Raw genomic sequence first — 15077 nt, 5'->3', positions numbered from 1 at the left:
TAAGACTTGAACTATGAAAAACCTCAGCAGTGATTTAATGAAGAGGGATTCTGCGGAGCCTGAGAAATGGTTTTTAGATAAAGGTATTAAAAATTCCACGATTTGCAAAACACAGATTATTCTAAACTCTCCTGCAGAAGTGTTTTGGAGCTTAAAGTTAAAAACAAAAAGCTACAAAAATACCCTAAAGCTACGGCAGTATTTTATTAAAAAAGCTAAGAGCTGTGAGTGCAAAGGCAGCCCAGCCCTGCCTGCACAGCCACCCCAGCTCTTCCCACTTCCCCAGTGCCAGCGCTAACAGGCAGGTACCGTCCCCCTGCCTGCCCAGCAGGTTCAATAAACACTGCAGCACACGAATGGCAGCTCCTGCTCCAGCTACCTGGGGCCTCGCTGATGAGAAACGACACAAAGCACCTGCTGCCCTGCCTGGATCAGATGGGTGTGCTACCACTTACAGAAGCATTTGAAAGGGACAATGCACATCTACGAGCCTCGATTTCAGTTCTCAGTCTTCCAGATGGCTCAAGACACGTAACTGCCTGAGCCTCTTCCATGTTCTACACGCTGGGGGGAGGAGAAAACTGCTGTATCGCAGAAGTGCTACAAAGCAAGGATTTCTTAAACATTCCTTCAATGAAGTCAAAGTTGAACATAGCAAATACACAAGCCAAACTGAGCTCAGTGGGATTTTTCTGGCCCAGACCATACCCGAAGATGTGATGGTATGAAACAAATGTTTTCCTTGCGAAGAAGCACACTGGAAACAGAAGTAATGGATGCACTAGAGATCTTTAAAACAGCATTACTGTGTTCCAGACTAATCAGGCCCATACAATTTGGTAGAAAATTAATCATCTAGGACTGAAGTAATAAAGTCTCCCTTGGATGCTGCATCTCTGCTTGGCATAGACCCAGGCATGCACACTATGTCAGATGGCTGAGAAAAAGAACCATGAGGAAGACACAGAAATAGGCATCTTCCCTACCCGGGTGCCTCAGGCATTCTCTCCATCACACCAAACAAGGAGTCGGAACATCTCCCATCACAGCTTTCCTAGATTTAGTGCAGGTTCAAGACATTTTTCTGTGCTCTTTCAGTCATACCGCGACTGAAAGTTTCGTTATAGTAATGTATCAAATTTCTATCACAATTAACTTTATTTGCTCTTAGTTCTCGTTCCCAAAAGGCACACTCGATACTAAAATAGACAAGACCGGTCTGAAATAAAACATTAACTCTTATTGACTGAATAATTTTCTCATCGAGAGTGAAATGAATGCGAACGGCATGAAGTTAAACAGTAATGACTTTTCTGCAAAACTTCTGGTAAATGAATATCGATGCTGTTAATTGCTATTAATTTTAGCTTAGTTATAATTTGTGGTATGAGCTATCACAGTTCTCTTTACAAAAAAACATCCAACTCAGACACACTCTGTTTTCACTGACACCACCTGTGGCAGGGCCGTGGGCACAGACCAGAGGCAGCTGCACTGGGCACTGCATGCATCTTGCAATGGGCAGAGCCAGCACATGGGTGGGCTGAGGAAGAGCACACTGCCATCCCACTGTGCCCCTTAGTCCCTCTCAGCTCCAGTGGGGATGCCAGAATGTCAGAAAGAGGCTGCTCTAAGTTTTCCTACTGGTAACAAAATATTGGGAAACAGAAGGGAGGGGAATATCTGCACCTCCTTTACTTCTTCTCAGGAGCAGGAATAGACACAGGCTAGTCCCAGCACTGCACAGTAATATAAAAATCAATATAATCACAGTGAACTTTGTCACCTCTTCCTCAGACGAGTAGGTTTTTCATTTGGATCTCTTGCAATTTTTCTCCTTGAAAATAAGTTCTTCAGTTTCCAGTCTGCCTTGAAATGAAATAAAGCCATCCACGGCCCCAGCGCAGCAGGTAAGCAGCTCTCAAGAGATGCAAGACACAGAGCAAGCTTCCATCTGCAGCTCATTCCTCCACTCTAACACAATGATTCCCATTAAATATTTAGGTCTCAAATATTTATTTCTAGTCAATTAAATTAAGCATTATTTATCCTCCAGGGAATTCTTACTCTCCATCAACAGAGAAGAGAGCACCAAAGTGCATTTCCTACACCTACTAATAATGCAGTCACACCTAAGGCTATAAAGAAATCCTTCCAACTAGATACAAAGGCCTTGGAAGCAAAACATACAAGCCTAGTACAAAGGAAAACATAAAAGATCCTTTTGCTAGCCAACATAAACAAACGACCTTCTGTGCCCCAAGGAGCTTACAGTCCAACTCTCCAGGAGACAGTAAAATGCAACACTAGATGAGAAAAGCTTGCACAATGTAGGAAACCTCTTCCATGCTGGACTGCAGGCACCTGGTGATCTGATCTGGGCTCTCCAGCAACGTCCCAGGAAAGAAGCAGTTCCCACTACATCATACCACTATGCCCACGCTGTAGCTTGTAGTGGGAGGACTTACAGCTAGCATTCTGTACAGAGGAAATCAGCGGCTAGACTTTTTAAATCGTGTTATCATGTGCACTAATTCATACATCTCTCCTACAGAAAAACCTTTTTATTACAGAATTTCAAAAACCAATACTTGAATTTTAAACTTTAATATGAACTTACATTTTAAAACATTAAATTATCCAGCGAAGCGGACGAGAATGTGAAAAAAGGCCATTTCCTCCATCATTCCATTAAATTTGAAAGTACTTATTTATTTTAATAAGTTGAGATGTCCATATGCCAGGAAATTAACATCAAAGAATGTTAAATATGCCCAGTATCACTTCTTAAAAGCCTATGGAGTATTATGCATTTTCAAAATTAGCATAACTCAGCAAAACTACTTTCCCAGCAGTTACTTTTTATTATACTTTCCAATACTACTTTGGGAAAAATACTGAAAATGTTTACTGTATTCTGCAGGTCAGTTCATACAGAAACACCATGGAATGCAACATTGAATCCTGTCACTAGTTAACGCCACAGCCATCTTCCCTAATTTAAGGTCCTCTGTTAAAGACGAGCGGATGGTTCTCTAACTATGCTCTCTTCCAATGGCTCCTGTGCAGATGACCTTCACTGGCATGAATAACCAGGGACACAGGCTCAAATGGAAATCTTGCGTGGGCTTCAGCAGATTCCTTTGAAGAGCTTTACTTCACTTAGCACAACAGGACAGAATAGTCACCAGTATTTTCATCATTTGAACCACCAAAACCTTCCTCAGATTTAAGCTCCCACCTGCTGAAATTGTGGGGACCTTCTCATGGAAGCCCAGACCTAACTGGCACAACTCTGAAAAGCTACTCATGAGAGCGTGCAATTTTCAATAGAGGCCCATAATGGATTAGCTCAATTTCCTCAGGCTTTTACAACTGAGCCTTCAAATTGCACCTGGTCTATCAATTGCTATTCCCTACCCCTGCATTTCTGAGCCTGCTGTTAATTTTCACCAAATCCAAGAGAAGCAGGTGATCTTGGAGCATTACTACCGGTTTGGGGAGGTGCGAGGAGCTGGATTCGATGATCCTTATGGTCTCCTCCAACCCAGGATATTCTATGATCCTAAGAGCCAATACAGGGCACAGTGGCAGGGAGCACTAACAAAGGTCACAAAAAGAAGCTCACAGCTACTTCAGCATCTGCAACTTCACGGGAGTATGAAGCATTTAGCTGCTCATAGAGCTGCACTGTTTTTATTTTTACTTTTTTAAAAAGAGCACAGGGAAAGGAATGGTTCTTAAGATCTTCTCCAGCTCATCGTCCTCATCTTCTTACAACCTGCTTCAGCCATTTATGCATTTAACACCAAGACATCTCTCAGACTATTTCCTGTACGAATTTTAGGGCAAAAGTGACTTCTGTGTTTGCACTGAGAGCAATGAAGTCCTAAGGGCATCTGGGGAGCTCTTGCATAATATAAACAGCATCTGAACTACATACACCAAAGAATTCTTTCCAGAAGTGGCATCAAATTCTCCGCAAACTGAACTTCACACAGTAAATCCCCTTCCTCAGAGATCAGTGTATGACAACATGGTATCACACAGGTAACTATCTCCATCTCAAGTCTCCAACAACTAAAATATAAATTAAAAACACCATCTGAAGCACTGCAGAAGCTTGCAAGTTAGAATCTGAAAAGTTCATGTCCCCTCTGGTTAGCAGCAGATTAACATCTGGTATGTAAGATGGCTTTCCATACCCCAAAGGGGCCAAAGGCTTCACAGCAGCCCAAGACACAGCACCACATCTCTGGAGCAAAGGCAGGATGTAAAACTGGACCTGATCTAAACTCTCCCTGACTTCACTGCCATCATTACCGCAGGGCAAGTCTTATTTCCGTACTACAGAAACATTCACACAGATGCAAAGCAGAGCACCTAACGTTAAATTCCTCATTCTGAGTGCATCCACCTACTGGTTTGCTGGCACAGGAGCTCACCACAAGGACTGAGCCAGGTGACCTGAACACAGCCAAGGGGTGCTGTGAGGTCCTGGTCCAGCACTGCACAAGTACATAAGGGCACCCAAGGGACCTCTGTCACCTCTGCTCTAGCTGTAGGTTCGTTACAGATGGGTTGCGAAGGAGGCAGGAGACATTTGTTTCATTAATTCACACAAGAAAGGAAACAGAAAACACAGTCCACATGTCAATACTTACCATCTCCAGGCATTCAATTGTGGGACATTTCCATTGTTAGCTTTCAAGGAAACTTACACACCAAGACAGTCGAGAAAGTCTCAGAAGTGAGTCAGGAATAAAGAACCCCAGGTGAAACAGCTCCTCCTGAGCTTTCTGGAAGCTAGACAACTTAGGTATTGCCCTGAATGCTGTAATTACAGCAAGGTAAAAGCAGTACCAGTCAGCTTCAGAGAATTCCAGCCAGCTCCAGCACTCTGCACAGCCACAGATGGGAAATCCAAGACACAGCCCCCAGCACCAGTCTGGTCTTTGTGACCATGATCACAACATGATCCCATCTCACAGCAGCTATACCACTACAGCCATGTAACTGCAAGGCTGTAATCCTATAGCAGTATGGAGCAAACACGCATCAAGGCCACACTCAGGGATAAAGGCAGGGAAGGAAGGTTTTACTTCAGCAGTACTGCTCAGAAGAGTTTTGAGAAAAGACAGAGGTCCTAATATTCACAGCAAAGTCTCCTTTGGCCAAAGGCTTCCTTGTTGCTCAATTCAGTCCACCTAGGGATTTTAAAGCAACTACATGCCTCAGAAGTATCTCACCCTACTGAGAACTCAACCATAAGGACTACACAAGCCAGCAATGCCTACCACCGCTTTCTGTGTCAGCTGAAATTGACATCTTCACCTCTGCAACACAGACATAGGCCCCCTAATTCATCATGAATGAAATAAATCATCTCACTAACTGACCCCAAAGCACCACTGACCCACAGCCTATCTCACCTCAAAGCCAGACATTGTTGATAGATGGGAGTGGGTGGGTTAGGATACATACTTGAGATACACTCATTCAGAGTTCAGTTGAACTAAGCCCACCTGCCTTCCCAGCTCCACAGAAACAGAAGCTGCATAGCAGGTGCTCAGCAAGACTCGACATTCCTTTTATACCGCAAAGCAACGTATCTCTTCAATAAGTCACTCCAGTGTCAATACTCTTTCCTTGGTTTGGAAGGCTACCGCAATGACCCTTATGAGTCCTGAAGAGAGAGTTGAAAACACTTCCAGAAAAATCATTCAAGTGCTGTTTAAAGATGTAATTTATATGCACAGCTCTGCACTCCATTGCAGGATTTCATATTTATTTAATTTGATGGTTAAAAGTGTGCCCATCCAACTCCCTGGGCATATGCAGTCTTTAATAAAAACTTTGTAATTTAGAGACAAATGTTCAGTGAGTTGAGTAGGAAAAGAATGTCTTCTTACTCATGACCAAAAGTGTCCTAATCCCACTGGAAAAACCCAAAAGTACCAAGAGCCAGAATCACGCTGTGCAGCTGGATTGCCTCCTGGAGGGCCCCATTTGCTGAGGAGCCTCACATCACCCATGCTGCTAACATGGCCTCTCCAGGAAAAGGCAGTCTCCTATGCAACCCAGATCTCTTCAATTAGCATTTGATAAGGTTGGAAACAGTGCAAAGCACTGGGATTTTGCTTAATTTCCAACACTGCACGCACTGTGGAGTGCATCAGAGAAGTTAAACTGCCCCATCCTTCAGCTCCCACCACATAAACACATCGACCACAGAGATGTTACCAGCATTAAAACTATCAGCTGCTAAACACTCACACTGCAACACAAAAGGACACCTAAGAACCTACACAGATGAGACTCTCCAACTCTACATTTCTTTAACAGAGATGTAACATTCAGCCTGGAAAAAATGCAGCTCACCTCTGCCCACCCCTGGCTGAGCTGACGAGGAGCTGGGTGCCAGCAGCCTGCTGCAACACTGATGCTGCTTCCTCTGCAAGGGAATCCATTAGCATAGACACACTCCTTCCATGGGCAAGGGCTGCTTTTTCAAGGGCCATAGTGAAAAAAACCCACAGGTCTTAGGTATGTTACAGATATACTTCCTGGGTAAGAGAACAGATGGGGCAGTTCCTGAGGCAGAGGTACTGAAAGGAAGACCATCACCTTCTGGAGAGTGAATGGAATGACACAGCTCAAAAAATCACCTCAAAGAAAGAGAAAAAATAATTCTACAACTATCTAACATGAACTACAACAGTTCTAACATGAACTGAGTACTGGCTTTGCTCAGCTCTTTCATACAAAGGCTCCACTTACATCCTCTGCAACTAAGACTCTTACGCCTTGATTATTTCATGCTTGGACCATCACAAAAAAATGTTTGTGAGTTTTTTTTTCTTTCCTTTAAAAAAAATAAAAAACCTTCTCACTAGAGTTCTATTCAGTTCTATGCTTTGTTTTGTTTCTCTTTGCACTATCCTTACTCTTTGCATATTTTTCCCCGTTATTCTTCTTCTATGTGTTCAGTTACTCATTAAACCAAGATGGGAAATTCAACGTATTATTGCTATCATTCGATAATGTCAAGGCAACAGCAGAATCCAACCTTCTCTGTATTCTCCAGCACATTTGCTGAGCTTGTATCACAGCTGCTACTCAAATACTCCATCTTTTTTTTTGTAGGTTTAAAATATAAGCCTTTCACTTGGTTTTGTCTGAAGAAGAGCTGAAATATTTTATATTCTTTCCTATTTCAATGCCTAGAAATCGGTTAAATTGACACAAGTTTTTGCTGCACTTCAGCACATTTTCAGAATCGTGAAACAGTGCAGTAGTTGTTGTCTTTCCAGAGGTTTTCTACAAATGTCCCAGTGTTCGCATTCAAAGAAAACGCAACAAAAAGCACAGTACATTAAGGAAGTGAGGGGTCTCCCCTCCCCCAGCAAAAGCAGCTCTTTGAGCTTCATCATTTCATCATAGATAGCCAGAGCTGTGCAGAGTAAAAATACTTTGATGCACTATTGAAACAACTGCATCTGAAACCCCGAAGATATCATCTAGCATCTGTTGCAGTTATTTAATACTTTTGTGCTGTGGTAGGCAAAAACTTCTTGAAAGAACTGAAGGTGAGGGAACATCTGGTTCTTCGCACCTCATTTTTAAGTTTTTCAAAGCTGTTCAGCTGTCAGTGGTCTATCTACTGAAAAGCACTGAAGAAAAAAAATCAGAGCATTCAGAAATCAGGGATTTGCTTTAATGCATTTAAGGCATGAAAAACAATCAACTTTCAGAAAGAACTTTGCCAAGAAAAAAAGGCAATTTCACCATAACAGTGTCCAACATTTAAAAATTCAGTCAACCATTTCATTACAGACTGGATACCATGACTGACTATGACAGTACTTGGAATGAACCATAAGCATTGCATGCAAGAAAAGGTAGCAGGAATAGACAGAAAACAGTATTGCTGGTATTCAGTAAAATTGTTATCTTAGGGTTTCTTAGCACATTACATAGAAACTTGCCAACAGACAAACACAGCAAGTGTCAGGACTCTCAATCACAGCTATGTTCCCAAGCAATACGGATTAGTGGAAGTGATGCCACAGACTACACAGACTGCTTATGCAGGAAGGTTCTCCTAAGAGGGGCACCTATGTTAAACACTCAGCATGGCAGTGCTATTGTGAATTCCTTATTTACAGTAGCTTAAGGTTAGGAAAATATATCCTGTTCTCAGGAACAGGAACTTGGAAATCCGTTTCTTTGTTCTCGCAACAAAAAACTATAAAGAGTATTTCATACTTGTTACTTCAAAACTCTGACCAGCCAAAGACAGAATCAAAAGCATTCTCCTCGACAACCTCCTGGTAAATGCACACTTGATACAGGTACCTCAGACAACTCTATCTCTGGTGCACATTTGTGCAGTGCCCAGCTCAGGGGCACGAAGACCTGTGACCAAGTGCCATCAGAATACGAACAATCAAAAGGTACAGATGGCATTTCCTGTTTATTGGATAAACCACACAACAGCATACCACTTGCCTTAACTGTACACATTAAAAAAATAAATCAAGATTCATGCTTAGATGGTAACAGTAAATTCTCAAGCTGTGCTTTTCTGTGTTTGTCTCACAAAGTGTAGCACTGCTTTCTGGAACACCTGTTAGTTACTCTAATAAGACTGCACATGGAAATGAATGCACCACAGTTGGTTTCTGCAGAGTTCAGTGAAGGCTACCATTCATCTCCAATGAATGCAGATAAAATACTTAAAGCTTAGTTTACTGATCAGATCAGGTATTAATGAATATTTTTCCTGGTTCTGTCAGCTTAGTTCCCCTATATGAAGTCAGCTTCAAAGAGCAAAGGGAGAGAGGCAGAAACCGCTCATTTTGACCATGCTGCATTTAATGGAGGTTAGTACCCTTACAGAGGGGTGATAACCATGTGTGTATGCCAGAGTTTGGCTCAATACCAAGATATATTATCCCAAGAGACAGAAAGAGTGAAATACTGACCACAGTGAACAGGCCATTAGTTACCTCTTAGTTCAATAAAGTCTCAGTGCTTTCCTTACTATCCACTGATTATTTCCTGTCCAATTCACATTAGCAGCTTATTTAATGAGAACAATCTAAGCAAAGAGAGAAATTCACACATTTACAAAAGACATCACCGAGTTACATTTCATCACCATTTGCTATTATTTCAGGAAATAACTTCTACTGATCTTTCCTGTTTTAATGCCAGCAAGTGCTTTTGCGAACACCACTTAGTTCTTATATTCACCACTGGTTATATTTTAAATAATAGCATCTGAAAGGACAGCAATAACTGCCTAAGTGTTGTAGGACAAAGCACTCACACTGATAGTGGCCACTAGCAGGACACTGTGGCCACAAATCCTATTCTTAATGGACATTTTTTCCCCCTCTCACAAGGTCACAAGGTCTACCCTTATGAAGCCTATTTTTCTTCTATTACTTTCTACTAATATTCATGGTAGCTCTGTAGTATCTTGAAGAGATCCAATGTTACAGACTGAAAAAACATCAGTAATACATAAGCATGAAAGACAGAAGCATTGTAAGTAGCGTGAATAATTTCACGAGAGAAAATGAGAGCCATCAAAAGTACAAAGAGGAAAAAGATGCCTTGAAAACACCTTAAGATTAAAAAGAACTATGCATTTTCTATAAAAAAAATTTTTCTTTGCAAAACCATAGTTAAATAAACAAGCAAAAAGAACACGCACACGTCCTTGGTGAGTGTCTGCTTTTTTGTTCTCTGAGAAGTCCAAATGGTTTTGATTACTTAGAAGGGAGTATTTCTTGAATGAGTCAGCTTGCAAGACCAGGGCTGAGCAGCAGAACAGACACAAAGAGAGCAGTGTGGCCCAGCTCTGTGGTGCTAACACCGGGTTCATCCAGGAAACTCCAGAAGCACTATCACCTGCAGCATCCTGCCCCCAGACAGCACAGCCCCCCAGTTCCACGCCCTGTGATCATACACATTAATACTGAGTATGACCAGACCCCACATCTTCTCTTACATCTAACAACTCCAAGAGGAGCCTCCTGATTTGATTAACAGAAGAAAGAGTGCTGTTTCCCCACAGCCACTGCTGGCTTTATATAATCTCACTGCAGCAACCGTTACATTAATGTTGCATAAGAGTTTTTCAGAAAAAAGGACATGTATTAGAGTAGGTATATTTTTAGAGTGGCTATAGGTAGACCCTCTAGAGCCACTAACTTAAGATACAAGCACCTGACTCAGCATCTTGTAACGGAGTATCATCCTGAAGTACTGACCCTCTTGCTAACCATTTCTGGGGGCTACTGCACAGCAAAATAGGGTCTGATGAGGTCACCAGCAAAGTGTTTTCAGCGCTGATAGATGCAATACTTGACAGCTGAGAGTAATCTTCAAATGCCTGGAATATTATGCTCTGCGAAACAGCACACAACGCACAGGGAGGGCCGGTCAGAAAGCCCTGGATGCAGCACTTTCAGCTGCGTGTTTCTGTAGGATTTCTTTTCATGTTTAAGAAATATTTTACAGGTACAAAAACGTTTCTGTACTGACAAGAAGCCACCTGCACTGCTATCTGTTGCTGTTATGGGTACGGATAGAAATATGCTGGATTTGCTTCTATATGGATAGAAAAATGCTGAATTTTGTGGGATTAAAAGACTATGCTAAAAATCATTTCCAACTTGTCCCTCACGCAGCGGTTAGTCTGACAGAAAAATTAACAGTGAAAAGAAGTCCTGAGGACTGCTCTGAGGCACAGCCAGGATCCACACCTACTTCTCGCTTTGGCTGTGCCATGCCCATTTCACATTCCCATTACACTGCAAATAATGTGGTCAGTTGCAATTTAGGAAAGTCTCTGGCAAACCATAAGACACGCTCGTGGAATAAATGCTTTGCCAATACATACACAAATACACATGTGCACAGAAGTCTGCATAGATATGTAGTTAGATTTCAGGAAAACTCCTAAAATCTAAGAGATTTCAGTCTCCATTCACTCTTGTAGCTCCTCTTGAGACAAGTTAACTGTGCTCTGTTGTCAGTGTTTGCTCACTTCTGAATTTGGTTTAAAGAGCTCCTCGCGCAGACTTAATGAAGTTTCTTCTGAAAGGCCAACTGTGTTTCCTTCTGTCTTTTTGACAAGACTCATTTAAAATGGGCCTTCATTTCATTATCTGCTCTTTATTTTTGTGAGTTTTATTCCTCAGTTGGAGTAAATGTTACAGTCGGAATCGTGTCTGTAAACAAAGGGCATATTTTATAAGGTTTAAGAATCCTATCCTTTACAATTGGACAGGGAAAGGACAGCTCTGTGGTGCAGGCTCCAAGGCTTGCTGCAGGACACACGCAGCGTGAGCACAGGGGTTCACAGGGTGAATGCGGGGACGTTCAGGTAGGTAGGTAAGTGCCTTACACAAATGTTAGACCTGAGGTGTGTCTCACTCCTCCTCAGTGGAGGAAGTTCATCCTCCTTCAGCTCCTGTGCCTGAGAAGAGCAACATCACAAGCAACACATAGTAATCCCATACATACCTCACAGAACCAGGAAAATTCCCTATCTCTGGAGTTTCAAAGCAGCTCCTGAGCCATTTACCCCCACAAGAGCATGGTGTATCTGCAGTCTTCTCAACATGCTACAGAGGAGTTACTCTAAGCATGCAGGACAGATACATCCTGTGGAAGATAAAGACTGGAGGGCTCTCCACAACGTGGCTGTGCCCTTTTCCACCCTCAGGCAGGGAAACCACAACCAGCTGCCTGCTTTCAGTCCTATCCAGTCTCATCTCAAGATTTATTTCAGAACATTTAAGCCTGGAAATATGAAAGCTCTGCAAAGCAGGCAGGCGCAACCATAAACGCAAAGGGGCCTCAGTGACTATAAATCAGTAGAGCTCAACTGAAATCAATGTAAAGCCACAGTTCAGCCTAATGCAGGCCCAGCAGAGATGTGAGCCTACTGGTCAGCACTGAGTTCTGCCTGTGGTCATCTACCAACAGCAAGCAGAAGCTGTCCTGGTCTTATTTACTCTAGTTGGCAAATTCCCTCAGAAGAGACTTAAATTCAGCAGCATACAGGCCAGCAGAGCTTTTTTCCTCTGCCCATAACTGCTGGGGCTGGAGCCAGCAGCTGTTGTACAACTAACTGGAAGAGAGCTGGCCTGAACATTTGAGGACAGGAAAGGGGAACAGGCTACCAGTTAATATCAATGAAAGAGCTTAGAAACCACTGACACAGACTAATTGCTTACTGCGGAGTAAATTTCCCACTCTGTAGGCTCATTTGACAAACTTCCTCATTATGTCCAAAACACTTCCCGCAGGACAGACATTAATACATAAACTGCTTAGCCAAGCCCTGCTCAGAGCTCTGGGAAATACTCTGGGGAACTGGGATGCAAGAGAAAGAAACAGGTAACATGAGCATCCTCCTCAATGTGCCTGCCTAGAAAAAAACATCTGCCTAACATCTGGGCTCTGCCACCCACCATTTATGCCCAGCAGAATTCCTTCTGAAATAACTGTGTCTTCCTCGGCTCTCTCTTTGCCTTTTTCTTTGCAAATGCAACCCTGCAAATGTTGCCTTCAGCTTTGGCACATGCCTATGCCATCCCACTCTCATGCAGAGCCACCAGCACTTGCTGTGAGGCTCAGTAGGGTAGAGCTGCTCCTTTCTGCAGCAAGGGGCTCAGGATGCCACCAGACCTCCAGTCACTTCCATTGCAGCTTGTTCTGATGCAGGTTACACAGAACCCATGCAGCCAGGACACACCGTACCTACACTGTTTGCTCACACTTGCATTTCACATCATGAAAGCTTCAACAAAAACCCGTGTCCTGCAGCTGGAATAGCTGGTGCCAAACCACTTGCCCAATGGAATGACATTTTAAGTAACTCAGCTCAAACAGCAGCCTAAGCATACTGAGAAAATACTATGTCTTCACCTGGCTTCTTGACAACCACAGATAAATATATCATTTCCACCTTTTCCATCTCCTAGTTTACTCCTTTTGTCAGCAATAGTGATAAAAAAACTTTCTAATTAGATGGTGCTAACCAGGTGGAATAGCATACGATTGATGACCAAGAAGTCATTCTCTGTTCTCTAAAAACAGGTTGGCTATTTTTCTCATAGAAGTAGGAGATTTATCAATAGACAAAAGGATGCAAAACCCAACAGGAAAGGTATAATTACACATCAGGACTATACATTTTATTATGACACAAATCTAAAAGGATTAGTGGGTGGTAAAAGCTCTTCTGGAGGGGTGAACAAATGATATTACTCATAAAGGAAGAACTACACCATCACAAAAATAGAATTAGGAATATTGTTATATGCACAAATGAGACTTAGTGACTTTTAGTGGGAAGGGCTTCTTTGTTTCAGTAGATTTGTTTCTGTGTGTGTATTTTTCTGTGGTTTCTTTGTTTGTTTTTAAGGCAAAAGACTGGTTAAAAAAGGTGTAGTAACTCAAATAATGAGTTTTGACACATATGACAACTGATTAATTCCATTCGTTTTGTCTTTTTCAAACATTTTGATTTAACTACCAGCAATGAGGATTCCAAATACAATTCTCAGTAACAGAAACAAAATAAACCTGCCAAGTGGCACGTAACCTACAATATTTTATTGCAAGACAACAAACAAGAATAGAATCACAGAATCACAGAATCGCCTGGGTTGAAAAGGACCTCAAAGATCATCTGGTTTCAACCCCCTTGCTGAGTGCAGGGTTGCCGACCACTAGACCAGGCTGCCCAGAGCCACGTCCAACCTGGCCTTGAATGCCTCCAGGGATGGGGCATCCATAACCTCCTTGGGCAACCTGTTCCAGTGCATAATAGACGATTCACTTCAACACAAAAGTCTTCCCGCTATTTATTTTCCACTGCTTAAGAGTCTGGGGGCTTAAAATCTAAATGAGCTGCTTTCAGCTGAAGCATGCAATTAACTCTTACAACATTTGTCTATTTGATGATAACCTCAAAGTTTTAAACAAAAAGTAGACTTTGTCTTACATTACTAAAATGCATAGATGTATTTTACTTGTATGACCTCATTCAGAAATGAAGCAACTTATATTTGGGATCCAATAAATAAAATACAACATCTAGTATTTTGTGCATCAGTGGAAAAAACTGTAACTTTACCTATTCACTTCCAATGAAATTTTATTGTCTGCGTAAAAGCACAGAACTGGCAGTTTCTTAATATTTCTTAAGAGCTCTTGTAAGAGCAATGGGACAAATAACGAAATACCTCCTCCATCTGACTTCTCAGCATCACACACTTCCTGGTGTGTTACTGCACTGACAGGTCTCATTGTCATTACTGCACTCTATTGTGATAACACACGTGCAAATAATTAACTGTGAAGTTCCTAGTGCTCTCTCTCACCTGGATGCGTCACCCTAACCCTTATAGTTTCCCTGTAAGATCCAGAGCAAGCTAACTGTAAACTTGGGAACACGTTGTTTAGACAGAGAGTAAAGAAAAGCTCATGGGAGTATGCCACTGTAGGAATGCGTTAAGAGACTTAAATCAGGACATATAGAAAGAGCAGAGTTATGAGGGAAATCCTGCAGGTAAGTGACAGGGATGCAAGAAAGAAATGGATTACTGTAGAGGAAGAAACAAGGAGGTCAGCGGAAGAAAATACACTGTAAATTAAGGCTCAAAAATCCTATTTCTGAGCATAGTAGTAACAGAAAGCAATGAAATTTTAGTTTCACGCGTATTTCATGTTTCACTGCTCTGAAGAATTCAACTCACCCGAGTATGCCCAGTAAGGATCCCCCGAAGCCTTTCGCCTCCGTATCTGCACAGAACTACCATGTCTGTTTTCATGCAGAGTGCCAACATAACCTTCAGTCAGAGCTGGGAAGAGAAAAGCAGGAATCGTTAGGAAAGTGGTCTTTACTCCCAGTTTACACTGTGAAGCTTAAATCTTTGCTGAGCAGAGACTACAAAATTGGCACTGCTTACAGAAAATTAACAGGTGTGCTCCCCACCCATGGAGGCCCACCACCGAAAGATGATTCAGAAGCCAGAACTCGCCAGTGC

The 15077-nt window shown here is 42.2% G+C and overlaps 1 protein-coding gene across 2 annotated transcripts in view; it reads right to left on the bottom strand.

Moving 5' to 3' along the window:
* The window catches only part of PTPRG (protein tyrosine phosphatase, receptor type G), a 379675-nt gene that overhangs the window by 276783 nt on the left and 87815 nt on the right, over positions 1 to 15077 (bottom strand). For both annotated transcript variants that reach the window (XM_021409043.1, XM_021409044.1), the window contains exon 2: positions 14787 to 14891. In XM_021409043.1, coding sequence (XP_021264718.1) covers positions 14787 to 14891 — 105 coding nt within the window. The remainder of the gene's footprint in view (positions 1 to 14786; positions 14892 to 15077) is intronic.

Source organism: Numida meleagris, chromosome 11 (assembly GCF_002078875.1).
Source record: "Numida meleagris isolate 19003 breed g44 Domestic line chromosome 11, NumMel1.0, whole genome shotgun sequence".
Classification (NCBI taxonomy): Eukaryota; Metazoa; Chordata; class Aves; order Galliformes; family Numididae; genus Numida; species Numida meleagris.
This window is presented reverse-complemented; position numbering and strand designations above follow the sequence as displayed.